Source organism: Choloepus didactylus, chromosome 23 (genome assembly GCF_015220235.1).
Source record: "Choloepus didactylus isolate mChoDid1 chromosome 23, mChoDid1.pri, whole genome shotgun sequence".
NCBI lineage: Eukaryota > Metazoa > Chordata > Mammalia > Pilosa > Megalonychidae > Choloepus > Choloepus didactylus.
In genome coordinates, this window is record NC_051329.1 from 8,289,755 (window position 1) to 8,316,225 (window position 26,471).

The 26,471-nt window shown below is 52.5% G+C and overlaps 2 protein-coding genes across 4 annotated transcripts in view; one reads left to right on the forward strand and one right to left on the reverse strand.

Moving 5' to 3' along the window:
- Positions 1 to 709: 709 nt before the first annotated feature.
- OGFOD2 (2-oxoglutarate and iron dependent oxygenase domain containing 2) lies at positions 710 to 6,561 on the reverse strand. 2 transcript variants are annotated; one of them, XM_037817243.1, is made up of 7 exons: positions 5,919 to 6,561; positions 5,443 to 5,499; positions 4,540 to 4,653; positions 4,343 to 4,442; positions 2,338 to 2,465; positions 1,829 to 2,086; positions 710 to 1,755 (listed from the first exon to the last, which is right to left on the reverse strand). In XM_037817243.1, exons 1-7 carry the CDS (start codon positions 6,048 to 6,050, stop codon positions 1,501 to 1,503), a joined length of 1,044 nt encoding a protein of 347 aa, XP_037673171.1. In that variant the 5' UTR covers positions 6,051 to 6,561; the 3' UTR covers positions 710 to 1,500. The 2 variants fall into 2 exon arrangements, with proteins under 2 accessions (XP_037673171.1, XP_037673173.1); XM_037817245.1 differs by lacking the exons at positions 4,343 to 4,442; positions 4,540 to 4,653; positions 5,443 to 5,499; positions 5,919 to 6,561 and adding an exon at positions 3,151 to 3,274.
- A 5,492-nt stretch (positions 6,562 to 12,053) lies between these two features.
- The window catches only part of ABCB9 (ATP binding cassette subfamily B member 9), a 42,449-nt gene continuing 28,031 nt past the window's right edge, over positions 12,054 to 26,471 (forward strand). For both annotated transcript variants that reach the window (XM_037817350.1, XM_037817351.1), the window contains exons 1-2: positions 12,054 to 12,184; positions 16,458 to 17,151. In XM_037817350.1, coding sequence (XP_037673278.1) covers positions 16,551 to 17,151 — 601 coding nt within the window. In that variant the 5' untranslated portion in view covers positions 12,054 to 12,184; positions 16,458 to 16,550. The remainder of the gene's footprint in view (positions 12,185 to 16,457; positions 17,152 to 26,471) is intronic.

Here is a 26,471-nt window from a genome sequence, read left to right on the forward strand (position 1 = left end):
TCCGGCTGGGAAGCGAGGCGCCGTCGCCTTTGGTTCTGAGGCCCCCCGTTCCGCCTCTCGGGCAGCCCAAGAAACGGAGTCCGGCCGCCCACCTCCCGCGTAGGATCGGTCGCTGGGGACCCAGGCTCCCGCGCCCGCTCGCGCAGCTCCCCGCGAAGAGAAGGCCGCGCTCTCCAGCCTGGCGGGGTCCCGGAGCTCTCAGGCCTTTAGCGCAGGTCAGGTTGTCTTCCCCCGACTGTGCTCTCCTCCCAGGCTGCCCTCTCCCAGCACTGCCAGCACTGCCAGCCCTGCCGATGGCCCTGGCGCCCTGCTTTCTCCCTGGGTTGTCTGCAGACCTGGCCGCCCCGTCACGCTGTGCGCTCCAGTGCTGATGGGATGCTCTCCCCAGTCCACCAGTAACACGGGGTGGGGGGTGGAGGGAGTGTCACAAAGTAAGATGCCCACAAAGGGCCAGAGCGAGCATGACAGCGAATGACGGAGTGGACCACAGGCCCGTCTGAAGTGGGCAGCTGAAACAGCTGAATTTCCCAGTGCAGGAATGGGGCCTGGGGTTTCCAGAGCTTCCAGTATTCCCTGGGAGGCCAGAAATAAGATTTCAAAACCAGATTTCAACATGCCCAAACAAAGCATGGCTGTGGGCCTCATCCAATCTCAGGACCACCACGTTGCAAACTCTACAACAATAATGACGACGACAGCAACAAACAGGGTTGTTATAAAGCACTTTATTAAAGTTAACTCATTTGGTTGTCAAGATAGTTGCAGGAGGTAGGTACTTTCCAGATGAGGAAACTGAGGCACACACAGGTTAAGGGACTTACCATTGGTCACACAGCTGGAAGTGGCACAACCAGGATTTGAACCCAGGCAACATGGCTCCTGCCCTTAACCCTCTGCAAAAGGTCCTCAGCACCCATCAAGAAGATCCTGTTGGTGCCTGCGCAAATGCCCTTTCAAACGGGCGCACTTGCCCCCCTGCTGTGGTGTCCATGCTAGCTGCTCACACTTGGATTCTTCCCTGGAGGCTTTCTTTGGCCCCTGGGAGTCACCCCACCCTGGAAACAGTGTCTGGGAGCTTACTGCGCATGCCCTGTAGTCAGTAACCAGCGGATGCTGGGGGTACCCCAGGGCTCCCGTGCCTGCTGCAAGCTCCCCATGGAGTCAGGCTGAGGCTGGACTTTGTTAAACCCACCTCTTTACCCAGCTTCTTCCCTGCCCTGTCCTGCTTCCCTCACTCCTCTCCTGAGGACACTCCCTCAAGAAATCACTGCCCGTGAAGCCCCATCTCAGGCTCTGCTTCTAAGAAACCAAACCTAAGACAGCCCACGGGCTGAAAGAATGACCCGGAAGCCTGTGTCCTTTTTCATGTGTGTGTGTGTCTGTGTGTGTCCTTTTAAACCAAGAAGTGCCAAGGGTTTCAGGGAGTTTATTTCCGCTCCACTCAGCTCCGGGTGGCAGAGCCTGGGACACACACACACCTCCCACTGTGCCAAACCAGGCTCAAGTCAGCGCACACACGTCTACCGTGGTGGGCTCCTCGCGGGTGAAGCCATCGCCATAGCCTTCATCCTCCACCAGCTCAGGCTCCCGACAGCACATGGGACAGAGGCGGTTGCGCACAGCCGAGGCCCGGAGCCAGATGACCAGGTTCCAGCGCTCCCCGGAGTCCAGGGGCCGGGCCCCGTGCAGCTGGCCACCCCGGTGCAGGATGCCCTGGCCCACCATGTGCTCCACCTCCAGGGGCTCCGCAGGCGCCTACAGATAGTGGGGTTCAGGCCTGAGCCTTCACTGCAGCCCCAGGCCCTGCCCCGGGGGGGCGCACACTCACCTGGAAGAGGCCCCCGAAGTAGAGGGCACCTCCCGTAAAGGCTTTGCCCAGGGCCACATTGAGGGTGAGCTCCGCGTTATCATAGTGGCAGCCGAGCTCGCGGTCCTGGTCCGGTGCATACTTGACCACAAAGGCGCGGTGGCTGTCCAGCTGACCCCCGCCACAGTCCGGGTACAGCAGGGCCGTCAGCGGCTGCAGGAAGCGCGTCCGCAGTGGCGTCACCAGTGGCTCATCCAGGCCCAGCTCGTGCAGCAGCACCTGGGTGAGGACACGGGGCTGATCCCTGGGCCGGCAGGGGGACTGGTGGAGCCGTGCCCGGCACCCCTGGGGGAGTCCCAACTAAGAGCTAAAGACAGCTCAGCCCCCTGTGTACGTGATTTCACAACAACCCTCCCATGACCGCACTTCACAGAGGGGAGACCAATGCACTGAGAGGGTCCCACAGCCTGTCTGCACGGCCCCTGGCCGTCTTTCTGTCCCTCTCTGGCCGGCAGGCAGGCCTCACCCACCCCGTAGTTGTTCATGGTGTTGGGTCTTCCCTTGGGCATGTCGGAGTGTTCGAAGTGCTCCAGCTCCTCCAGCAGGGCACGGCAGAAGGGCCCCGTGAACACAGGCACCCGGAACACGCGCTTCTCCTCTGCAAAGGGGGATGGTCTGTCGGCTGGGGTGTGGGGCCACAGGCCTGGGCTCCAGTCTGCTCATCCGCTGTGAGCCAAGGGCTGCCATCTCCCCAGCCTCGGGCCGCCCCTGTGTGCACAGGGGATGACGAAGGCATGTGCCTCTCAGGGCTCTGTGATGATCAGAAGGCGCTGGGGCCTGCTCGTGGGCCCCCTTATCTGCCCTCAGAGCCTCTCCCCTGCTCAGCAGCTGGGCTGGGCTCAGATGTGGGGGATGTGGCCCAGAGTGGGGGGACTAGTCCAGGGACACCCAGCAGGCCAGCAGTGGGGCCAGCCTCAGGCTCTCTCTGTACCCGCTGCCCCGAACAAGCCTCCAAAGTCTGCACCCAACTCAAAAGTGTCTCTTGGGCCTCTCCTCCCCACATGGGAAGGCCCAAGAGGGGCTGCTTTTCCTGCTGGGCAGAGGCCAGGCTGAGAATGGAAATATAAACATTTCTCAGCACACACACCCAGGGATGCGGGCACGTGCACCCCCGGGAACGGCCCAGCCCCACACATAGCCTTCACACTAGCTCAACACTAGGGCTGGATGGCCATGAGGAGGGTCCCCTGGGCTGGCTGTGAGGGGTGCCTCTGAGCTCCTTGCCCTCTGTGGTGGGCTGAATCATGTCCCCCCAAAAGATGTGAAGTCCCCACCCCCAGTACCTGTGACTGTGACCTTATCTGGAAACGGGGTCTGTGCAGATGGAATCAGTTAAGATGAGGTCACACTGGAGTGGGGCAGGCCCCAAACCCAACAACTGGTGTCCTTCTAAGAAAGGACCCAGAGATGCAGCAGAGAATGCCGTGACAATGGAGGCAGGCTGGAGAATGCGTCTCCAAGCCCAGGGACGCCCAGGATGGCTGGCAGCTGGGAGAGGCAGGGGACAGATTCTCCCTCCGAGCCTCCAGAAGGAACCAGCCCTGCCAACACCTTGACTTGGGGCTTCTGGCCTCCTGTGGACAAATGTGTTATTTTAAGCCCCTCAGTGTTGTTACTCGTCACAGCAGCCACAGGAAACGCAGGCAGCACCCTCCGTCCCCCTGTACAGCATAACCTCTCTAAGAAGACTGACTTTCACATCCTGCTCCCCACAGGATCCCCCAGACTTAGAATAATGCTAAGAAGAGGAAACCCTTTCTGAACACTTGCTGTGCACCTGGCCCTGTGTGGGGCCCTTTACATGTACTAACCCAGTAAGTCATCCCGACGCCGCAGGAGACAGGTACTTTTATCATTCCTGTTACACAGACAAGAAAACTGAGGTTGAGAGGTTAAGCAACTTGCCAAGGGCTCCCCTGCCTGGGACAACTTTCTGTTGGGTTTAGCCAATGTGTGACCCAGCAGGAGGTCCGAGGGCAGGAGAGATGGGGCGTTCCCTATCCAGCTCCTCTGGGTTTGGCGTGGCCATGCGCCACTGCCCAGGGCCATAGCAGCTGTCCGGTGGTCCTCCTCCTACAGCCCCAGCTCTTGCAGGTTCAGGAATCTTTCCCCACTTCTTCAGTTCATGGGGTGGTAAATGCTCCCCACTACCCCTAGAAGTGTTCACCACCCTTTGCTGATCCCATAAACCTGCCCACACCTGGGTCAGCTGTCCCTGCCTTAAACTCTGCAATACCCCCATGTGAGCCTACCAGCTGTCTCCAGCCTGAGACCAAGCATCGAGTAGCTATTTGGTGAATGAATGAACACCCTGCTGCTGGCAGCTCGGTCCCACTGGCCCTTCTGGCTCCCACTGGCTTCGGTTTTGGAGGCAGACATAGTTGGTGGAAGGACCCCCGTCTCCTGCACCCAGATGTCACAAGCTCCACTCCCAGTCCTGCCAGGCCACTGGGCCAAGAAACCAGCTCACCTCACCTGACACTGTCTCCAGCCGCTGGAAAAGGCCCTCGAGGTCTGCACCCGGGGACGCACTATATTCAGCTGCAGCCAGAAACTCGGGGGCCAGTGATGCATCCTGGGGACAGAATGTGCCAGCTGTGGGGCAGGCAGCCCCCAGACCTGGACACCACTTCCTGCTGCCAGTAACCTGCCCCCAAGTCACTGCCTGGTACCTGCAGTAAGCTGTAGACATCCGGCCGTGCGGGGTGGTAGGCACTTGCGATGAGGGCTTTCCTGGCAGCTGAATCCTGCCCCAGCCGCTGCCGCCGCTTCACCTCCTGCTCAAGCTAGGATGGCACAGGCCCCATTACCAGGACAAGGCCTCCCATCAACCCAAGACCATTGTACAGATGAAGAAACGAAGTCACAGGAAGGCAAGAGCAGGGCCCTGGCTGGGAGCCCACACTCCTGCATCTACCAGGGTTGACTGCAGATCCCAAGCTGTTGGCCAAAGGGAACTCCTTCTAGAAGGGAACCCATCCCACCATGAGCTGCACCAGCCCGACTCTAGTTTGGAAATGTAAGCCCTTGATGCATGTCAACCAGCTGACTGCTCAGGTTGGAGAATAGTCATGGCCAAGTCTTGTGTTCCAGAAGCTGCAGGCAGCCGTCCAGGGAAGCCTCCCACACTAAGCCCCAGGTGAGGGAGGAGACAGGAGATGTGCAGCAGTCAGACTGGCACCAATGTTGGGGGCAAGGGAATGAAGGGCCCAGGGGCCTAGCAGCCCTGCTGGGAAACCTCAGGCAAGTCACACTCCCTCTCAGAGCCCCAGTTTCTTATCCAAAAAATGGGGGTAACGGCTGCACCCATCTCAGAGCTGTTGAGGTGACGTACATGACATCAGCAACTTGGCTCTCATCCTCTCTCTCTGGTGCCACATCCTCTCTCTCTGGTGCCAGGACCCAGGAGGAGAGGGCAGGCCATGGGGGGTGTGTGGGGATAGGGCCCTGGGGGAGTATAAGAGAGCTGCAGGGGCAGGGAAAGGACAGGACTGAGGTTGGGAGATCCCAGAAGCTGCTGGCACAAATCCAAAGAGGAAGGGACAATCGGTGTGTGTGGGAAGCAGGCGTGTTACCTCAGCTATCAGCTGCTGGAAGTCCTTGGGACTGACACAGCCTCGACTGCGCAGGAGCTGGGAACAGAAGGGCCAGCGGTTATGGGGGAGGGGGTTAAACGCCCACTGCCCGTGTGGCCTTGGGCAAGTCTCTTAACGTCTTTGAACTCCCTTAAAATGGGGATAATGCGAGCCCCGACTTGCCACGGCCATTGTGAGGGTGAACTGAGATGATGGATGATAAGCACAGAGCTCTCAGTCACGGCGCTGCCACAGCACTGAGCCACTCTACTGATTTATTTATTCCTCGCGCAACTTTACGAGGAAGGCACTATTATTACCTCCACTGAAGGTGAGAAGAAGAGGCAGGGAGACGCCAAGGAGTACTTGTCAGAGCACGGAGTGCGCGCCATGGGCACAGCAAGCAACCTCGGGGACAGGGTCCCTCGCCCACCGCCCGCGCGCGTTCCCCCGGAGGGCCGGCCGAGGCCACTCACCGGGCCGTAGTCGCGGCGCAGCTGCTGCTCGCCCCGGAAGCGCACGTGCAGCCCGTAGCGCGCCACGTACAGGTTCTCGGAGCTGAAGCAGGAGCAGCGGTAGAAGCGTCGCCGGGCCCCCGCCGTCGCCATGGTGAGGCGCCGCCCCGCCGGCTTCCGTAGGGGGCACTTCCGGGCACGCCCCCAGCCGGGCGCGTGCGGATCCAGGCGCGGAGGGTCCGTCTAAACGTCCCAAGCTTATCAAAGGATGAGGACGCTCGTCCCCAGCAATCCGCCGGCGCCGGACAAAGCTGCTCCCGGGCCGGAGTGGGGCCGGCGGCCTCGGCTGAGATTTTCCCGCCCGCGAGGCGAGGATTAATCGCCCCGCTCTCTGCAGTCAGGTGAACTGAGTCACGTTCTCGGGACGTGGAGAGGTGGGACCCCTCTTCGGCTCGGAGCCACAGGAAAGAATGAGGCCAGTTGGAGGCGCTCCGGGGGTCCCACCTCCTTCCCTCCGGCTGCGAGGAAGGATCCTGTTCTGTGCGTCTGAGACGAGGTTTAGCGCTTTCCCCGGGTCCCTGCGCGCGGCTCCGGACCCCTCCGCCACGACCTCTTCGGCGTCCCCGGAGCCGGACCCTGGAGAGTGTCGCGGCGAAAGCTCTCCGGAGTGACTTCCGGTGACCCTCCGGACGGAGGGGGTCGTGGGCGGGGTCTGCCGGTGGCCACGCCCCGCAGGCCCGAACGAAGTTCAAGTTCAGCACAGCCGCAGTGTGCGAGGAGGACGTTTCTGCCTTAGAGGGTTTACGCCCCGACTTCGGGGAGCCCCGTCACAGCGCACATACACCTGCTTCGGGTTCCCCACTGTTATCCGCCGTGCACCCCTCCCCAGCCCAGGCTTGCAGAGCCCCGCGAGGGAGCTTGGGTGGCAGCCCGTTTTTCAGATGGGAGAACTGAGGCCTCGAGCCCGGGCCTGCTGTCCTGGATCTACCGAACCCACCTTACCTCCTTCATCCCCGCGGCAAACCTTTGGTTCCACAGTCTGCCCCCAGAACCTCCCTGTTCATGCCGGCCATTCGGGGGATTTGGTTTTCTTCTTTGTGTTTCTTGGCCTCTTCGCAGTGACTCTGCTTTCCTCGCCCCCCCCCCAAGTGTAGACACGGGTCCCCCCCACATACTTAGTCACAACATTCTCAGTCATACACAGACACGCATGATGCCACACTCACTGACATGCACAGTGACGTGCAGTCCCCCCTTGTATGCCACATGCTCTAACACACAATTGCACAGGCACTCATTCCTTCACACACTTCAGCCCATCCACACACCTTCACATGCTCACCAGTACACACTCACCCTTGTACACGTTCCACAGTCACACCCTGACATTCTTTCACACACCTGATGTCACACCGTCACACGCAGGCACACCCACATTCACACACATCCCACAGTCGCTCACACAGTCCTGGTTCCTTTATTCTCTACGTCAGGACAGGCTCCGAGACCCCAGGAGAAAGATGGGCAATGTGCCTGTCCTGTGACATAATGCCAGGCCATCATCCCCAGCTGTCTCCATCAGCATCTGCTGGGGTCCAAGGCTGTGGCCAGCCGAGCCAGCCTACCTCCCCACCACTCCTTGGGGGGCCAGCAGAGGGGTCCTACTTGCTGGGCAAAGCCGGCACCAACAGCCTAATTGGTTTTCTCACTGGCTGGGCAGGGCAGCAAGCCCCTCCTGAGTGTGTGTGTGCAATGAGTGTGTGAGGTGTGTATGTGAGTGTGTGGAAGCATGTTTTGCATGACAGACAACGTTCTTGGTCTTCTGAAGCTCTCATTCAAGTTGGAAAGACAGAAGTGAGCAAGGAAACAAAGGTGTGATTGAGTTATTTTCATTTCTTTGTAAGATTTAGGAAGACAAACTGGTGATGAGAAGGGGCACACCTGGAGGTGGCTGCTTTAGATTGGGTGGCCCAGGAAGACCTCCCAAGGGGCTGAAGTCCAAGCAAGGATCCACCTGTGGCGCCCAAGTCTGACTGCTGGGTTGTTCCTAAAGTTGAAGCCAAGCCTCCCCTCCTCAGGCGTGAGGTCCAGGTCCATGGGCCTCGGGCCCTGGGGTCCCACGCCAGCCTCCTAAAGCCTCAGGACCAGCTCCCAGCCAGGAGCTGCTGGGCCTCAGGAGGCCTTTAAAGTTTTACACCCATCTTGATTGCCTGGAGATAGTGAAGGGCCCTTCTGTCCAGAAAAGGATCTGTTTCCTCAGCTCGGCGTTCATTACCTCCCCCACCCCACCCCGAAAGTGTCTTCCCCAGTTGGCTTCCCGTGCAGCCTTGCAGAGGAGCATGTTCAGAGCGTCCAGGGGCCCCTCTCCTCCTGGGAGACTGCCCCAGTCCCAGCTGGGCCGGGTCATCAGAGTAAACAGCAGAAGAGTGTTATCCTAAGCACCAAATCAGTGCGAGCCCCCAGCCAACACTTGACAGTGCCTTCATCAACTGCTCAAGGGATTATTATTCCTGTTTTACGATGGGGAAACAGACTCAGCAATATGCCGTTTCAGGTTGTGTACGTAGTGAGTGGTAGAACCAGAATTAGATCACCCATATGTCTGACTCCAGGGTGATGATGTGTGTGTAAACTGTTTTTAATTGACACAGAGCACATATACAAAAAGGCACAAACCAGCATTTTATGAAATCAGTTTCACAAACTGAACTCACCCACATAAGCAACAGGAGAAGAGGCTGGTACAGAGGCTAGGGACGCTGGTGGCTGGAACATTCTCCAAGGCAGAAGATGCAGAATTACCTTGAGGCTCCCCAGGGAGCTCCTCTCTTATCCATTCATTCAACAAATATACACTGGCCCTCAACATTTGCCTGGCCCTGTGCTGCAGTGAGAACCAGCCCCTGTGCCCTGGTGCAATCAATCTACAATTATTTATCAAGCACTGACTGTGCACCAGGCTGGGGTTATGCTGTAAAAAATACAATCATGGTGCAGCCACTGTGGGAAACATTCTGGAAGCTCCTCCAAACATTAAACATAGAAGATAACATAGAATAACCCTATAATGCAGCAACTGCACTCCTAGGTACGTGCCCAAGAGAATTGAAAACTATGTCCACACAAAAACATGGATGAGAGTGTTCCTAGAAGCATTATTCATAATAGCCAAAAAGTTAAAAAAACCAATACCCCTAAACTGATGAGTGGAGAAAAAAATGTGGTATATCCATACAAAGGGTTATTACTCAGCCACAAAGTAGAATGAAGTTCTCATTCAGGCTACACCTGTAACCAAGAAGTTAGAATTTAAGGGATGGTTATGATTACTGAATCATTGTATAGATATTCCTTTTTACTTTCTGGTATATTAGAGTAGACAGAGGGAAATACCTGAAATCTCTGAACTGTAATCCAGCTTCCTTGATTTCTGATAATGATTGTATAGCCTTTATCTTGTGCCCTTGTGATTGTAAAAACCTTGTGACTGACCCTCACTTGTACCCTTTTTATCTGGTTTTTCAACTTTAGAGCCTTATGATCATTAAAGAAAGCCCCTAATGTTTATTATTGAGGGGTCTTGAGTCAGCCCAGAAGTAACCCATCTCAATTCCAAGTCTATCTTGATAAACAGAGCTGAATTTAACCAAAATGCACCTGCCTGACATGCACAGTAGCTTAAACTTTAACCTGTAAATGATCTATACCTCATAAACTCATGCCCATCATCATATTAAGGCCTCCATTTTGTTCTATACGTTCTGTGACTAAGCACGTAATCAATCTGCAAGTGCTCAATAATTAGATCACCTCTATTTACATCATCTCAAGCCATTGTGCTCATTATCCTAAGCCCTGCCCATCTTTTAATACTATAAAATTATCAGAAGTATTATAGTTCAGGGAGACAGATTTTTAGGCTGATAGGCTATCTGATCCCTTGCTTAGGGCCTGACAATAAACTCTTTCTCTCTTTGAAACCCTGATGTCTCAGGAATTGGTCATTTAAGTGCATTGGACAGAGAACCCACCGCTTTTGATCAGCATCACAACCACAGATGAATCTTGAAAACATTATGCTCAGCGAAAGAAGCCAGACACAGAAGGACCACATATTGTATGACCCCATCTATATGAAAATATCAGGGGCTAGGGGTGGGAGGAACGGGAAGGACTGCTAACCAGTACAGGGCTTCTTTCGGGGGGGAGTTGACAGGAAAATGTTCTGGAATTTGTGGTGATGGTTGCACAACTTTGTGAATCCACTAAAACCCACTGAATCAAACACTTTCAAGTGGTGAATTTTCTGGTCTTCAAATTATGTATCAGTTAAAAAAATAGTCAGGTCCCTGCTCTTGCAGAGCCCACCACCCAGATGGAAAGACAGACATTTTAGGATGTAATTGCAAGGCAAAGAGATGAGATTGGTGCCGGGGAGGGAAGTAAAGGGGGCAGGAGGGGAGGGGGGCCAGCTGAACCCAGCCTGGGAGGCTGTAGTTTGGGAAGGCTTCCAGAAAAACACCAGGGTGGTCAGAGTTGTCCCATCTTTCCTAGAAAAAACCCCAAGTCCCCATTTACTGGCCATTTACCACAGAACAGGGGCTGCCTTACACACATTTCACCCTCACAGCCGCTGTGCACTAGGTATCTCTATCACCCATTTCTCTGATGAGAAAACTGGCTCAGAGAGGGAAAGACACTTGGAAAAAGTAACAGACCCTAAGGTGGACCCAGGTCTGAGCCAGCCCAGCTTTTTGGATAATCATTTGAGACATTCTCTGCAGGTATAATCAGATATTTGTGTTTGCTTTTGCACAAACAATAACATTAACTTTATTCTGCCCCTCGTTTTTATTCAGTACATCTAGGATATCACTTTTGCATCTTTTATGTCTTTTTTTTCATTTTCAGCTCCAGAGTATTTCATTGAACGGATGAGCTGTAATTATTTGGCCAGTTCCTTATGGCAAGGCATTTAGCTTATTTCCAGACTTTTGCTAATGGGTTAACTGTCTTCAAACTAGTATCTTTGCTCTGCTGCTCAAGACTATCTGTACAAGTTCCTACTGGATCAAAAAGAAAAAAGTGCGTTTTAAATTCTGAGCTTTGCCAAGCTCCCCTCCAAGGAGGCTGCCCCATACCAGCGACAGAAGCCATTTTAAATCCAGAGAGTGCTCTAAGGCTCTGCCCGAGGGAGGGAGTAATGTGGGGAGATCTTCCTTGCTCTGCTGCCCTCTGGGCCTTGAACCCCCAAAGGGCGAGACTAGTGCCCACCTCAGAGCCTTTGAACTTGGGGTTCCCCTTGCAGAGAAGGCTCGTCCGTCAGTCCTCCCCGACACACTCCTCACCGTGCCCAGCTCCAGCGTCCCCTCCTCAGAGCCGCCTTCCCAGCTAAATTTGCCCCAGGTGTCACTTCCTGTCACCTTAGCCCATTTTATTTCCTTGAGGGCACTCACACTACCTGAAATTACCTCATGTATCTCCTGGCTGATTCTCTGTCTCCCACCCCACGACAAGGATCTTTCTGTCTTTTGCGCAGCTGTATCCCTAGCGCTGGCACCTGACACACTGCAGTTTTGCCTCTCTCCCAATCCCCATCACCCTGCTCCGTTTTATTCCACGAACTGTCTTCTCTTCTAACATATATGATTTACTTGTTATGCTACTGTGTGTCTCCTTCACTAGAATGTCAGCTCCGGAAGGGCAGGGATCTTTGTTTTGTTCACTAATGGATCTCAAAAGCTTAGAAGGTGCACGGCACATAGGAGATACTCAATAAATATTCTTTGAATGAATGCATGCATGCATGCATGAGGATCACAACCCCCACGCTCCAGGGCCGCTGTCTCTCGGGGCAAGAGCCCCGTTAAAGAGCAGGCCCCGGGCAGGTAAGGCCATTTCCGTCCCCTCAGGAGGCGCCTGAGGCCTCCCTCCAGGTGAGAAGCTCGGAGGGACCGCGGAACCGGGAGCGTAGGGCGGGCAGACCCAGCGGTTCAGCCGGAGCGGGGCGGGCGGCCGCCGAGCTCCCGCCTCGTCGCAGAAGCCCCGCCCACCTGGCGGCCCCGCCCACCTGGCGGCCCCGCCCCTGCTGTCAGCTGGCCTCGGGGCCCGCCCCGCTCGGCTCCGACCTTGCAGCCGCACGGGCCCGGCGGGAGGCGGGAGCGGCGCGGGGAGCAGCGCGAGGGTGACGCGGGGCGCCGTCTCCAATGAGCTGCGCGGAGCCCGAGCCCCGGACGACCCGAGCCCGCTGTGCCCCCTCCCACGGCTCACCTGGTGCCAGGTAACAGGTAAGGCCGCGGCGCCCGGGGCCCTAGAGCCACGAGTTACCTTCCTAGGCTAGGCTGCGGCCCCGAGAGGGGCACGGGTTGGGGGGCGTCAGGGTACCCCTGCCCCGGGGTGAGAGGAGGCATCTCCCTTGAAGGTGGGGGCCTCCCTGGATCCGGGCACCGACCCCCGTATCCGCGGCTCCCGCAGCGCAAGTCTCAGCCCCCCATCTCTGCAGCATCCTTCCGGCGCCTGGGCAAATGTTGCATTTTTTAACCCCTCAGGGGCTGCCGCCCCCCTTTGGAAAACGATGGAGATTCTTTTTGGGGGGACCCTGGGAAGGCTGCCCTCCCCGCAGGATCGGCCTGGCCCGTCTTCTGAGGGCTCCCCGCCCCCCACCGCGGGGCCTGCCCACGGATCCCGAGGGCCCTGGCTACCGCAGAAGCCCGGGGGGTCGGCTTGGGCTGCGGACCCCTCAGTCTTCCCAGCTGGCTAATGGGCTAAGGAGACCCCTCGCGGAGCCACCCTGGCAGCTGGGCCTGTGGGTTCCCAGGGGCGCCTCCTAAAGCCTTGTTTCTGGGCCTCTGTTTAAACAGATGCTCCCTCCCGAGGGAGACCGTTAATTAAGAGAGCTTTAACGGGTGCCTACAGGAGTCCACCCCCTACCACCCACCTACTGGGGACAGGCTGGGTCCATCCCCTAATTCAGGTAGGGCAGGGGCCAAGAGGAGGAGGATCGCCCGTAGCCCCCCAGTTCACCTCTCCGCAGCCTACAGCCACGAGTTACCTGAAATAACTTACCTGAGCCTCAGAGTTGGGGGCCAGGGCTGGGGAGGCCTTCCAGGGTGGGGTGTGGTGGGCTCAGCAGGGGGTGTGTGTGTGATGGGGGGGGCCCACGTGGACCCAGCCCAGTTCAGTCCTTGCTGCAGAGACCCCTGGGCACAGTCCCACTCAGAACAGGCATCCGTCAGCCTGTGTTTGCTGAGCATTGAAAGGAATTTGGGGGGCTGGGTGGTGACCACTTTGGGATATAAAGCCCACCAAGTTGGGGGTGAACTATGTTCACTTGGGCCATTCAGGGACCCTTTTCTTGGGGCCCCTGGATACCTTGGGGGAATCCAGAGAGTGAAGTGCCGGGTTCCAATCCTACCTTCAGCCATTCCCTGAGCCTCCGTCTCCCCATCTGTAAAACAGGGATGAGAACCCCAAAGACCTCCCAGTGTGGTGTTGAGATGTGACAGAGAGGGGATGCCCTGGGCACCTCGCACATTGCCTGGCATCTCATCCTGGCTGCTCCCAGGCTTTCCTTTCCTGCAGCTGACACTGGAGAGGCCCCAACCATGGACCCCTCTACTGGGAAGGAAGGCCCACCAGAGCATCCCCTGCTGGAACGTGGGCACTTGCATTTCCCGTGCCATTCGTTGCATTTGGGGTCAAGATGAGTTGCCCCAATCTTCCTGGGCCACGTTAGGCCTTAGGCCACACCTTCTCTGGCCTCTGGCCACCACCTTGTCCCTGTCCCTCGAGCCACACGCACTCCCCATGTGCCCAGGATTTGCCTTCCAGCTCCACCCAGCCCAGCCACGCTACATCCCCTGAGTCAGGCCTACAGAGAGCCGGGAAGTGCCTCCCGGAGCCCTGCAGTCCCCACCATCCCCTCACATTCTTGGACAGTGGCCTCATTGGCTTCACCTCCTCTCTGAGTAACTTTAGAAGTTATGGAGTGGCCTGCCCCGTGCAGGCCTGTAACCCTACCTGTGTTAGGTTTTGCTCCCTGCCTGGAGTCAAAGGGCTTGGCACTTGGGGGCAGGGGACCTGGGTGCTGTCGCAGCTCTTCCTCTAGCTCACCAGGTGACCCTGGACGAGACCCCCACACACACACTCAGGGCCTCAGTTCCCACCTCTGCAAAATGTGGTTCAGATAGTCTCTGATGCTGCTGTTCAAAATTTTGTTTATTCCTGTGAAGATGAACAGTTGAGGATCCCAGAAGGCTGGCTGACAAACGAGGTCAACCCTCCCCTGGGGTGGGAAGGGGAAGAGATTCCCCCAGTGACTAGGGGTTTTGGAGAGCCAGTCAAGCCCCCGGCTTACAGTTCAGCCTCCTGGTCTTTGATCACCTGCTGTCTCACTTCTGATCCCCAGTCCCTTTTGGAGGCTGAGGGATCCCTTGTGCCCACCAAGGGTGGACAGCAGTGAGGGTGGCTGGCAGAAGGCCTGGGGTGGCACCAGGCCAGGAGTCTCCCTCCTGGGCTCCAGCTGGAGCTCACCCACCCACCTGCTCTCCAAGGCCTCTGCATTGCAGCAGACGGAAGCTGGAGCCAGCAGGGCAGCCCAGCTGGGGCTCTGGATGCAGCAGGAGCCTGGGAAGGGGAGCTGCTGACAAAGCAACCATCTTCTCTGGGACTGATCCGAGTCTGCCAAGAGGGGCTGGGGTGAAGGCAGGGCCCAGGCTTGGGGTGGTCACACCCCTCTGCCCCCTCTCTGACCCTCAGCATCGATGGGGTCTTGCCTACTCCTGGAGAGGCTATTTGAAGTCACAGGGCTTTGGGATTTAGCGTGTAGACTTTAGCACTCAATGACCTGGGTTCTCATCTCAGCCCTGTTCAACAACTGTGTGACCTTGGGCAAGTTAATTACTTTCTCTGGGCCTTAGTTTCTCCATCTGCTATAGGGGGATGATGATGGTGCAAGTCTCACAGAGTTGTTGTAATAATTAAATAGTCAAACATATAGAAAGCACATGGCCCAGTACTGTCTCACATACCTACTTGCCTGTAGTTATTGGGCATCTGCTGTATGCCAGACATGCCAGACAGGCACTTAGACCTTTCAGACACTAGTTCAAGTCCTGACTTGGTCCCCTGTTGGCTGTATTGTCTGGGGTGAGTGATTTTGCCTCTTTGCCTCAGTTTCCCTAACTGTAAAATGGAAATGTGGACACACCGGTCCCACAGGGCGGTGTGAGTGTGAGAGCCATCCCCTGGGTTTGGGCACCAGAGCCGTGGGGAGGGGTCTCGGGGTTATCCCCCCACCAACTCCCCAAGTTACCCTTCCTGTTGTGCAGGACCCCTGCCTTCCACTTGGGGGCACCAGAGCTCTGCCCATTTTGCAGCCGGGCCCACCCCAGCACAGCCCCACCAGGCTCAGGCCTCGGAGCCCACTTCCTGGGCTGCCCCTGCAGCTTGGTGGTGACCCCCAAGGGGCCTGGTGTGTGTAGGGGGGTTAGGGAGGTGAGCTTTGGAGAAGCAGACCTCAAGCCCCAGAAAACAGAAAGATCCTAGTCTGGGAGTGGGTCCATACTGAGCTGGAAGAAAAGATTCTGGAAACTTCCAAGCAGGTGTGAAAGTCCCTAGGGGGCCCTGTGGCCACCCCCATACCCTTCAGAACCCCTGTTGGTCTAAGGAGGGTGAAGGTTTATTTGGGGTTGCAGAGATGGAAGGCCTGGTTTGGGTCAGAGAGAAGCCAATGAACATTTATCGAGCACCCACTGTATACGGATGCTAATGATGAGCAGCAGCTCTGATGGGCCTGGAGCAGTGCATATCTTATCTTATTGGGACTCACTCTGTCATTTTACGGGTGAGGAAGCAGGTTCAGAGAAGGAGCAGTAGCAGTGACAGGGGTTGTTATAAATCAGCGTGTTTTATCGGGCTCTTCCTCTTATCTCAACTTCATCCCCCTGTGGCTGCCAGGCCCCACAGACCTGCTCCTGGCCGCCTTGCCTGTCCAACCTCATGGGGGCCTCCTGGCTTTCCGCAAAGACGGGAGGCACATTCCTGCCCCAGGGCCTTGGCCTGTCTGCTCCGCCAGTCCCACTGCCTTCCCCCCACTAGCCACACGGTGGACGCTCTCACCTCTTTCAAGTCTTGCTCAAGTGTCACCTTCAAAGGAGGTTGTCCCTGGTCCTCTATTTAAAATTGCACTCACCCCCCATCATCCCGACCCCCTTCACCCACTCTTCGTTTCTTCACAGCACTTACCTCTCACCATGATCCATCATTTACTCGTCTCGCATGTATATTCCCTGTCTCCCTCGTGACTCATGTCAACTCCACAAGAGTAGGGGTCTTTGTTATTTTTGTCATCATTAAATCCCCAACACAAAAAACAGTCTGGGCCACAGCCGGCGCTCAGTAAATATTTCTTGAGCGAATAGAATCTTTGCAACACCCCCCGGAGGTCTGTTCTGCCATCACTGTTGCAGGGGAATCCGGGGCCCAGAGATGCCCGGTGACTTGCTCAAAGTCACACAGCTGGCAAGTAGCAGACCCCGACACGCACTCTCATCCCCACAGGTCCGGCCGTGCCCTGCAGACGATGGCCTTGCCCCCCTGGAGCTAGAGCCTGCCCCTCGGTGCCTGCCCGCCCCCTGCACCCCCGCCAGCAGGATGCGGCTGTGGAAAGCGGTGGTGGTGACCCTGGCCTTCATGAGCGTGGACGTCGGCGTGACCACGGCCATCTACCTCCTCAGCCACCTGGACCGCGACCTGCTGGAAGACATCCGCCACTTCAACATCTTCGACTCGGTGCTGGACCTCTGGGCGGCCTGCTTGTACCGCAGCTGCCTGCTGCTGGGCGCCACCATCGGTGTGGCCACCAACAGCTCCCTGGGGCCCCGGCGGCTGCGGGCCTCCTGGACGGTCATCAGCCTCGTGTGCCTCTTCGTGGGCATCTACGCCGTGGTGAAGCTCCTGCTCTTCTCCGAGGTGCGCAAGCCCATCCGGGACCCCTGGTTCTGGGCCCTGTTTGTGTGGACGTATCTCTCGCTCGCCGCCTCCTTTCTGCTCTGGTGGCTCCTGTCCACCGTGCGGTCGGACACCGAGGCCCTCGAGCCGGAGGCAGGGGGCGAGGCCGAGGGCTTCCCCGGGGAGGGCCGGGCCCCGGCCGAGCAGGCGTCAGGGGCCACGCTGCAGAAGCTGCTCTCCTACACCAAGCCCGACGCGGCCTTCCTCGTGGCTGCCTCCTTCTTCCTCATCGTGGCAGCTCTGGGTGAGTGAGGGCCCCCCGGGAAATCGGTTTCGGGGGCTGTGACCAATGCTCTTTTCCTCTTAAATTGTTGACATTTTACTTGAGCGGTTCAAAAATCAAACGGAGTGCTCTATCCATGCAAGCCACGGAAAGGGTGAAGTTCTGGTCCAGCTATGGCAAGGCTGGACCTTGAAAACATGATGCTCAGTGAAAGAAGCCAGACAAAAAAGGATACGTAGTATGTGTCCACTCATGCAAAATATCCAGCATAGGCCAATCCTGTCCTTTCTGGAGACAGAAAGTGGACCAGAGGCTGCCAGGGGCTGGGGGAGGGGCCAAGGGGAAGTGAGCACTAATGAAGTGATGAAATATTTTGCAAATATTTGCACAGCAGTGTGAATGTAATTAACACCACTGCATTGTCCACTTAAAAATGGTTAAAACAGCAAATTTATGCTACGTATACTTTACCACAATTTTAAAAAATCAACTTGATACAAGAAGATAAACACCATGAGTTTCACTCCTAATTCTGTCTCCATCTATCCTGATCCCCCTGCCCAGGGCCAGAGGGAAAAGTTCTGGAAGCTTCCCAGTGGGCGGGAAAACACTTTTACTCATTTCTTCTGTACCCTTCCAGTGTTTCCTTATGCAGTGCAAGCAGATAAGAACATGTTACTCCCCTCACCTCTTGTACACACTGTTTTGTATCTTTTGGATACACCATTTTGTATCTTGCTTTTTTCACTTAATGTGTTCTGAGATTTTCCCCAATCAGTACCTTGTTCTTTTATACAGCTGCATAGTATTCCATTGTATGCAGTACCATCCACTCTTAGGGTAGTCTTCTGTTAAAGAGTTGGGTTGTTTTCAATCTTTTCCTCTTAAAATGAATAACCTTTTTCACGTGTATTTTATAAGAATGCAGGGGTATCTGTAGGATAAATTCCTGGAAGTGGGATCACTGGGTCAGAAGCACTTTTTGTAATGAAATAGACTAGAAGGGATAGAAAACATCAGATTATGTTGCCTGTAATAAGGTTAAATATCTTTTCACAAAACTTTTATTTGGGTGACATGTTATGTGAAGTGTGTTCTGGCTTGTGATGTGAAATGTATTCATTAGCATGCGACTTCTCCAAACATCCAAACGGTTCAAAAGCCTCACTCCAGCAATATTGCAGTGGGAGGAAGGAGTGACAGTGAAGAGTTGCAACTCCATGGGTTCTGGGATCAGCAAGGCCTGGGTGCAGAACCTGCTGCTCCTTACCAAGCCACGTGACCTGGGGCCAGTTCCCTAAATTTCCAAGTCTTAGTTTCCTCTTCTGTAGAACAGAGACCATGCGTGTCCTCATGCTGTAGCATTGTGAAGCTTGAATAAAATCAGAAGGAGATGGGCTAATGCAGAACTGGGCATGTCGGGGATGTTAGCTGTTGGGGGTTTTAAAAGTTTTAACTCACAGGGTTAGGATCTGAGGGTGGCTGCCAAGCTGGAATGTTCTTGCTAAGGACAGGACAGCCCCAGGGCAGGCTCTGAGCCCATAGCCCCTTTCCTCCTGCTGTCTTTCTTCTGCCTCTTGGTTCCAGCCCCTTAGCAGCTCTGTGGCTTTAGGCAGGTTCCTTTTCCCTAAGACTCGGTCTCCTCATCTGTAAAATGGGCATGATGATAGCACCCGGCCCACTGGATGTCCACAAGGTTCCACAAGTTAGGATGAGAGAGACACTGCAGACAATGCCTGGCATACAGGATGCTCCAGATAAAGGACAGCGGCTGTGAGTGTAGGGGTGCCCCCTCCTTTTATAGATCTGTGTTTTTTAAATGCAATTTTATTGAGAGATTCCCCAACCATAGTCCATCCAAAGTGTATAATCAGTGGCTCACAGTATCATCACATGGTTGTGCATCATCGTCACAATCAATTTTAGAAGATTTTCATTATTCCAAAAAAAGAAAGAAAGGAAACTTAAAATATTCCACACCACTTATCCCCCCATATTTTTGATCCCTAGCATTGGTGTAGTACATTCATACCACTGTTGATGAAAGAATATTAAAATATTATGTTACCTATGGTCCATGGTTTGTAGTGGGTGCATTTCCCCCACATACCCCTATTATTAACTCCTTGTAATCATGACATATATTTCTTCTAGGTCATGAAAGAACATTTTTATATTTGTGCTATTAATCACAGTCATTGTCCACCACAAGATTCACTGTGTTAAACAACCCCATGTTTCATCCTCTAGCTTTCTTTCATTCTAGTCACATACGTGACTCTAAACTTCCACTTTCAACCACAATCACACACGTAATTCAGTGCTGTCAGTTATACTCACCATAATGTGCTACCATCACCGCTGTCCATTTCCAAACATTTAAATTCAACCTAGTTAAAAATTCTGTGCACAGTAAATAACCACCCCCCATTCTCTAACCTTATTGTATCTCCTGATAACCTATTCCCTTTAAAGAAAAAAATTTGTTTTAACATATATAACAAAATTTGCCATTCTAATTATTTTTTCCTTTCTTTTTTTAAAAAAAGTTTTTATTTTTATTCCCATTTTAATAACTTGCAAGTATACGTTTCAGTGGTGCTAATTACACTCTCAGTGTTGTGTGGCCATCACCACCAGCTGTTATTCAAACTTTTCCGTCACCCCAAAGAGAGACTGTCCCCACTGAGCATTAACTCCCCGTTCCCCTTTCCCAGCCCCTGGTAACCTCAAATCCACTTTTTTTAAAGTATATAATTCAGAAATATTTATCACAACAAGAGAAGGGTCTAACAATATTTTCTGAAGATGCTGTCACAGAACATTCTGGTTACTCGCCCACAGTTTGGTTGTTTTGGTTTTTTTTCATAAGGTTTTTTTTTTTATTTATTTTTTAGCTCAATTGTAGGTTTACAGACAAATCATGCAGAAAGTTCTGAATTCCCATATTACACCCCCACCCCCAGTTTTCTTGTTAACATTTTGCATAAATGTGGTCCCTTTATTACAGTTGATGAATCAATATTATTATAATTATATATTAACTATAGTTCAGAGTTTATATTAGGATTCACTTTGTGTTGTTAGGATTCACTCTGTGTTGTGAAGCCCTATGGCTTTCAAAAATTTTTTATTGTGGTAACATATTCAACATAAAATGTCCTGTTTTAATCACGTTCATGTAAACAGTTTGTGATGGTTAAGTTCACATGTCAACTTGGCCAGGTGATGGTGTCCAGGCGTCTGGTCAAGCAAGCACTGGCCTATCCGTTACTGCAAGGACATTTGTGGCTGGTTAATAAATCAGAAGGCTGGTTTATTAAATCATCAGTCAATTGGCTGCAGCTGTGGCTGATTACATCAATGAAGGGCGTGTCTTTCACAATGAGAGAATTCAATCAGCTGGATTTAATCCAATCAGTTGAAGATTTTTAAGCAAGACAAATAGAGGACCTTCACTTCTTCTTTGGCTCACTAGCAAAGTGTTTCCTGAGGAGTTCATCAAAGTTGCCAATTCGTTCCTGAGGAGTTCATCAGACATCTTCACTGGAGTTGCCAGTTTGCTGCCTGCCCTACGGAATTTGGATTCGTGCATACCTACAGTTGTGTGAGACACTTTTATAAAATCTTATATTTATAGATATCTCTTGTTGATTCTGTTTCCCTAGAGAACCCTAACCAATACAACTTGGTACCGGGAGTGGTTCTTGAGAAACAGAATCTTAAAATGGGCTTTTTCAATTGGTTTTCTACTCTGATTAGATTCAAAGGCATTAATGACTCCATTTCCAATAATCAAGATGGCACTGACAGTCCATGGCGTGAGTTGGCAATGGAGATACACAAAATATCACCGTTTGATTCTCCTAATCATACTCATGTATGAAGCAAGGCTCTGGGTGGCAGTGTTTTTGACACCTTAACAGAGTTTTGCAGAGTTAAGAGGTATAATGATGTTGGTTGGTTGCTCTTAGATACGCTGGATAAAGTTATAAGAGAAAGGGATAAGGAAAGTCTTCAAATTTAAAACTTAAGCACCATATGACAGATGTAAAGGTTTCTATGTGTGCCCTGAAAGAAAATCTTATTTCCTGTGGCTGCAGACTTGAGATTTCTGAAAACCAGAGCCAGTCTCATTCAAAGGCACTAATGACTCTAATTCTAATAATCAAGAGGGCACTGACAGTCCATGGCATGAGCTGGCAAAGGAGATATGCAAAATAGCACCATTTGATTCTCCTAATCATACTCTTGTACGAAGCAAGGCTCTGGGTGATGGTGTTTTCAACACCTTCACAGAGTTTTGCAGAAATAAGAGGTATAATGATGTTGGCTGGCTGCTCTTAGATACGTTGGATAAAGTTGTAAGAGAAAGGGACAAGCTAAAGGCTTCAAATTCAAAACTTAAACGCCGTATGACGGATTTAAAGGTTTCTATGTGTGCCCTGAAAGAAAATCTTATTTCCTGTGCCCGCAGACTTGAGGTTTCTGAAACCAGACGCAGATTCTCATTGTGCAAGTAGCAGATTTACAACGTAAACTAAAATCTCAACCTCTCAGGGTATCTGCTGTTAAAGTAAAGGCATTGATTGGAAAAGAATGGGACCCTGAAACTTGGGATGGGGACATATGGATTGATAATAATGGCAGTAAGGACACTGGAACCCTGGATTCTGTTGAGTCTTTGCTAGATATACCTGTAGTGGTCTGTCCTGAGGAAACAGCATCCCCACCTCCAGTCTGCCCTAAGGAGCTTGCCATCCAACCTCCACCTGAAGAGATTAACCCTCCAGTGCCTGCTAAACCCGTAATCACCTTCCCTGAGGAAGCAGCCCTCACTCCTCTGTCTGGAGAAATTAATGCTGTTTCACCAGATGAAACTGCAACGGAATGTCCTGAGGTGAACGGCTTGAGGGGTACTTCTAATTCTTCTCATGACCCACCCCCACCACCAGTCTTTGCTTCAGGACCTATAAATAAAGTCCCAACAGGACCAGAAGGGTGAGGTACAAAGTGTGACCTCTGAGGGAGTATGCTATACTCAAATATGAGGTTTCCAACTTATACAGACAGAAAGCCGGGGAATGTGTCGGAATGGATATTAGGGGTGTGGGATAATGGTGGAAGGAATATAAAGTTGGATCAGGCTGAATTTACTGATATGGGCCTACTAAGCAGAGATTCTGCATTCAATGTTGTAGCTCGAGGGGTTGAAAAGGGTGTTAACAGTTTGGGTGGTTGGCTGAAATGTGGATCAAAAGGTGGCCGGCATTACCTGAAGTTGAAATGCCAGAACTGCCCTGGTATAATGTAGAGGAGGGGATTCAAAGGCTTAGACAGATTGGAATGTTAGAGTGGATTTATCATGGAAGACATACTCACACACCCCTGGAATGTCCAGAGGACACACCTTTTACCAGGACTGTGAGGAATAAATTTGTGAGACTAGCTCCATCATCCCTGAAGAGCTCTGTAGTTGCTCTTCTCTGTAGGTCAGATTTTACTGCAGGAACTGCTGTCACTGAACTAGAATCCTTAAACACAATGGGGATAATTGGATCCGCTGTTGGCAGAAGCCACGTGGCTGCAGTTAATTGCCACAGACAAGGTGGGCGTGGCTACTATAATGGAAAACAGGCTCAAGACAGCAGTCAAAATAATCTGACTCACAGAGACTTATGGCATTGGCTAGTAGATCTTGGAGTACCTAGCAGTAAAATAGATGGACAGTCTACTAAATTCTTGTTTGAGCTGTATAAGCAGAAGAATTCTAGGTCAAGTGAACAAAAGTATACCTTGAATTACAAAAACAGAGAGTCACAGCCCCTTAATCAATTCCCAGACTTGAGACAGTTTACAGACCCAGAGCCACTTGAATGAGGTGAAGGCCAGGTACCCTTGGGGAAGGACCCTGTTACACTGCCAAAAATTTATGCTGTTAATCTTCCTCTCAGCCTTCCCCAGGGTGGGGAGGGGGCTATGGCCTTTTACCAGGGTAACTGTGTATTGGGGAAAAGGAAATGATCAGATATTTCGGGGATTATTAGACACTGGTTCAGAAGTGACATTGATTTCAGGAGACCCATAATGTCACTCTGATCCACCAGTCAGAGATGGGGCTTATGGAGGTCAAATGATCAATGGAGTTTAGCTCAGGTCCTTCTCACAGTGGATCCAGTGGGTCCCTGGACCCATTCTGTGGTTATTTTCCCTGTTCCAGAATGCACAATTGGGATAGACATACTAAGCAACTGACAGAATCCTCATATTGGTTCCCTGACTCATGGAGTGAGGGCTATTATGGTAGGAAAGGCCAAATGGAAGCCACCAGAACTGCCCCTGCCTAGAAAAATAGTAAACCAGAAGCAATACCAGATTCCTGGAGGGATTGCAGAGATTAATGCCACTCTTAAGGACTTGAAGGATGCATGGGTAGTGATTCCCACCACACTCCATTCAACTCTCCTGTTTGGCCTGTGCAGAATACAGATTGGTCTTGGAGGATGACCCTGGATTATTGTAAGCTTAACCAGGTGGTGACTCCAATTGCAGCTGCTGTTCCAGATGTGGTATTATTGCTTCAGCAAATCAACACATCCCCTCGTACCTGGTATGCAGCTATTGATCTGGCAAATGTTTTTTTCTCAATAGCTTTTGGTAAGGACCACCAGAAACAGTTTGCATTCAGGTGGCAAGGCCAGCAGTATACATTCACTGTGCCACTTCAGGGGTATATCAACTCTCCAGCCTTATATCATAACATTGTCCGCAGGAATCTTGATTGTTTCTCCCTCCCACAAGACATCTCACTGGTCCATTATATTGATGATATCATGTTGATTGGACCTAGTGAGCAAGAAGTAGTAACTACGCTAGATTTGTTGGTAAGGTATTTGCATGGCAGAGGATGGGAGATAAATCCAACAAAAATACAGGGGCCTTCCACCTCAGTAAAATTTCTATGTGTCCAGTGTTGTGGGGCCTGTCGAGATATCACTTTTAAGGTGAAGGATAAGCTGTTGCGTCTGGCCCCTCCTACAACCAAAAAAGAGGCACAGTGCTTAGCTGGCCTCTTTAAATTTTGGAGACAACACTCCTCATTTGGGTGTGCTACTCCAGCCTATTTACCAAGTGACCAGAAAAGCCTCTAGTTTTGAGTGGGGACCGGAGCAAGATGAGGCTCTGAGACAGGTCCAGGCTGCTGTGCAAGCTGCTCTGCCGCTTGGACCATATGATCCAGCTGACCCAATGGTGCTGGAAGTGTCAGTGGCAGATAGAGATGCTGTTTGGAGCCTTTGGCGGGATCCTGTAGGAGAATCACAACAGAGGCCCTTAGGATTTTGGAGTAAACCCTTCCCATCCTCTGCAGATAACTACTCTCCATTTGAGAAACGGCTTTGGGCCTGCTACTGGGCCTTAGTAGAGACAGAACGCTTAACCATGGGCCACCAAGTTACCGTGAGACCTGAGTTACCTATCATGAGCTGCGTGTTGTCTGACCCACCAAGCCATAAAGTTGGGCGTGCACAGCAGCACTCCATCATAAAATGGAAATGGTATGTACGAGATAGAGCTCGAGCAGGCCCTGAAGGCACAAGTAAGTTACATGAGGAAGTGGCCCAAATGCCCATGGCCCCCACTCCTTCCATCTTACCTTCTCTTTCCCAGCCCACAGCTATGGCACCTTGGGGAGTTCCTTACAATCAGTTGACTGAGGAAGAGAAAACTCGGGCCTGGTTTACAGATGGTTCTGCACGATATGCAGGCACCACCCGAAAGTGGACAGCTGCAGCACTGCAGCCCCTTTCTGGGATGTCCCTGAAGGACAGTGGTGAGGGGAAATCCTCCCAGTGGGCAGAACTTCGAGCAGTGCACCTGGTTGTTCACTTTGCTTGGAAGGAGAACTGGCCAGAGGTGTGTTTGTATACTGATTCCTGGGCTGTTGCTAATGGTTTGGCTGGATGGTCAGGGACTTGGAAGGAACATGACTGGAAAACTGGTGACAAAGAAGTCTGGGGAAGAGGTATGTGGATAGACCTTTCTGAGTGGGCAAAAAATCTGAAGATATTTGTTTCCCATGTGAACACTCACCAAAGGGTGACTTCAGCAGAAGATTTTAATAATCAAATGGATAAGATGACCCGATTGATGGATACCCACCAGCCTTTTTCCCCAATGGGCTCATGAACAAAGTGGTCATGGTGGTAGGGACGGAGGTTATGTATGGGCTCAGCAACATGGACTTCCACTCACCAAGGCTGACCTGGCCACAGCCACTGCTGAGTGTCCCATCTGCCAGCAGCAGAGACCCACACTCAGTCCCCGATATGGCACCATTCCCCGGGTGATCAGCTTGCTACCTGGTGGCAGGTTGATTACATCGGACCACTTCCATCATGGAAAGGGCAGCGATTTATTCTCACTGGAGTAGACACATACTCTGGATATGGGTTTGCCTTCCTTGCACGACATGCTTCTGCCAAAACTTCCATCCGTGGACTTACAGAATGCCTTATCCACCGGCATGGTATTCCACACAGCATTGCTTCGGAGCAAGGAACCCACTTCACAGCAAATGAAGTGAGGGAATGGGCACATGCTCATGGAATTCTGTGGTCTTACCATGTTCCCCATCATCCAGAGGCAGCTGGTGGAATGGGCTGTTGAAGATTCAATTACGGAGCCAACTAGGTGGCAATACCTTGCAGGGCTGGGGCAGTGTTCTCCAGGAGGCTGTGTGTGCTCTGAATCAGCGTCCACTCTATGGTGCTGTTTCTCCCATAGCCAGGATTCATGGGTCCAGGAATCAAGGGATAGAAACAGGAGTGGCACCACTCACTATCACTCCTAGTGATCCACTAGGAAAATTTTTGCTTCCTGTCCCTGCAAGCTTAAGCTCTGCTGGTCTACAAGTCTTTGTTCCAAAAGGAGGAGTGCTTCCACCAGGAAACAACAATAATCCCATTGAACTGGAAGTTAAGACTGCCACCTGGCCACTTTGGGCTTCTTATACCTCTGAATCAACAGGCGAGGAAGGGGATTACTGTACTGGCTGGGGTGATTGACCCTGACTATCAAGGAGAAATAGCACTGCAACTACACAATGGAAGTCAAGAAAGAGTTTTCCTGGAATACAGGAGATTCCCTAGATTGTCTCTTAGTAATTCCATGCCCTGTGACTAAAGTCAATGGAAAACTGCAACAACCCAATCGAGGCAGGACTACCAATGGCCAAGAAACTTCAGGAATGAAGGTTTGGGTCACCCCACCAGGCAAAGAACCATGGCCAGTTGAAGTGCTAGCTGAGGGTAAAGGGAACATGGAATGGGTAGTGGAAGAAG

Bases quoted from the DNA above. Each gene is read 5' to 3' on its own strand.
- OGFOD2 (XM_037817243.1), bottom strand. From the start codon at position 6,050: ATGGCGACGGCGGGGGCCCGGCGACGCTTCTACCGCTGCTCCTGCTTC. The intron at 2,087-2,337 runs GTGGGTGAGGCC...GTCCTCACCCAG, and splicing joins ACACCATGAACAACTACGGG to GTGCTGCTGCACGAGCTGGG. The intron at 1,756-1,828 runs GTGAGTGTGCGC...CACTATCTGTAG, and splicing joins ACTTCGGGGGCCTCTTCCAG to GCGCCTGCGGAGCCCCTGGA.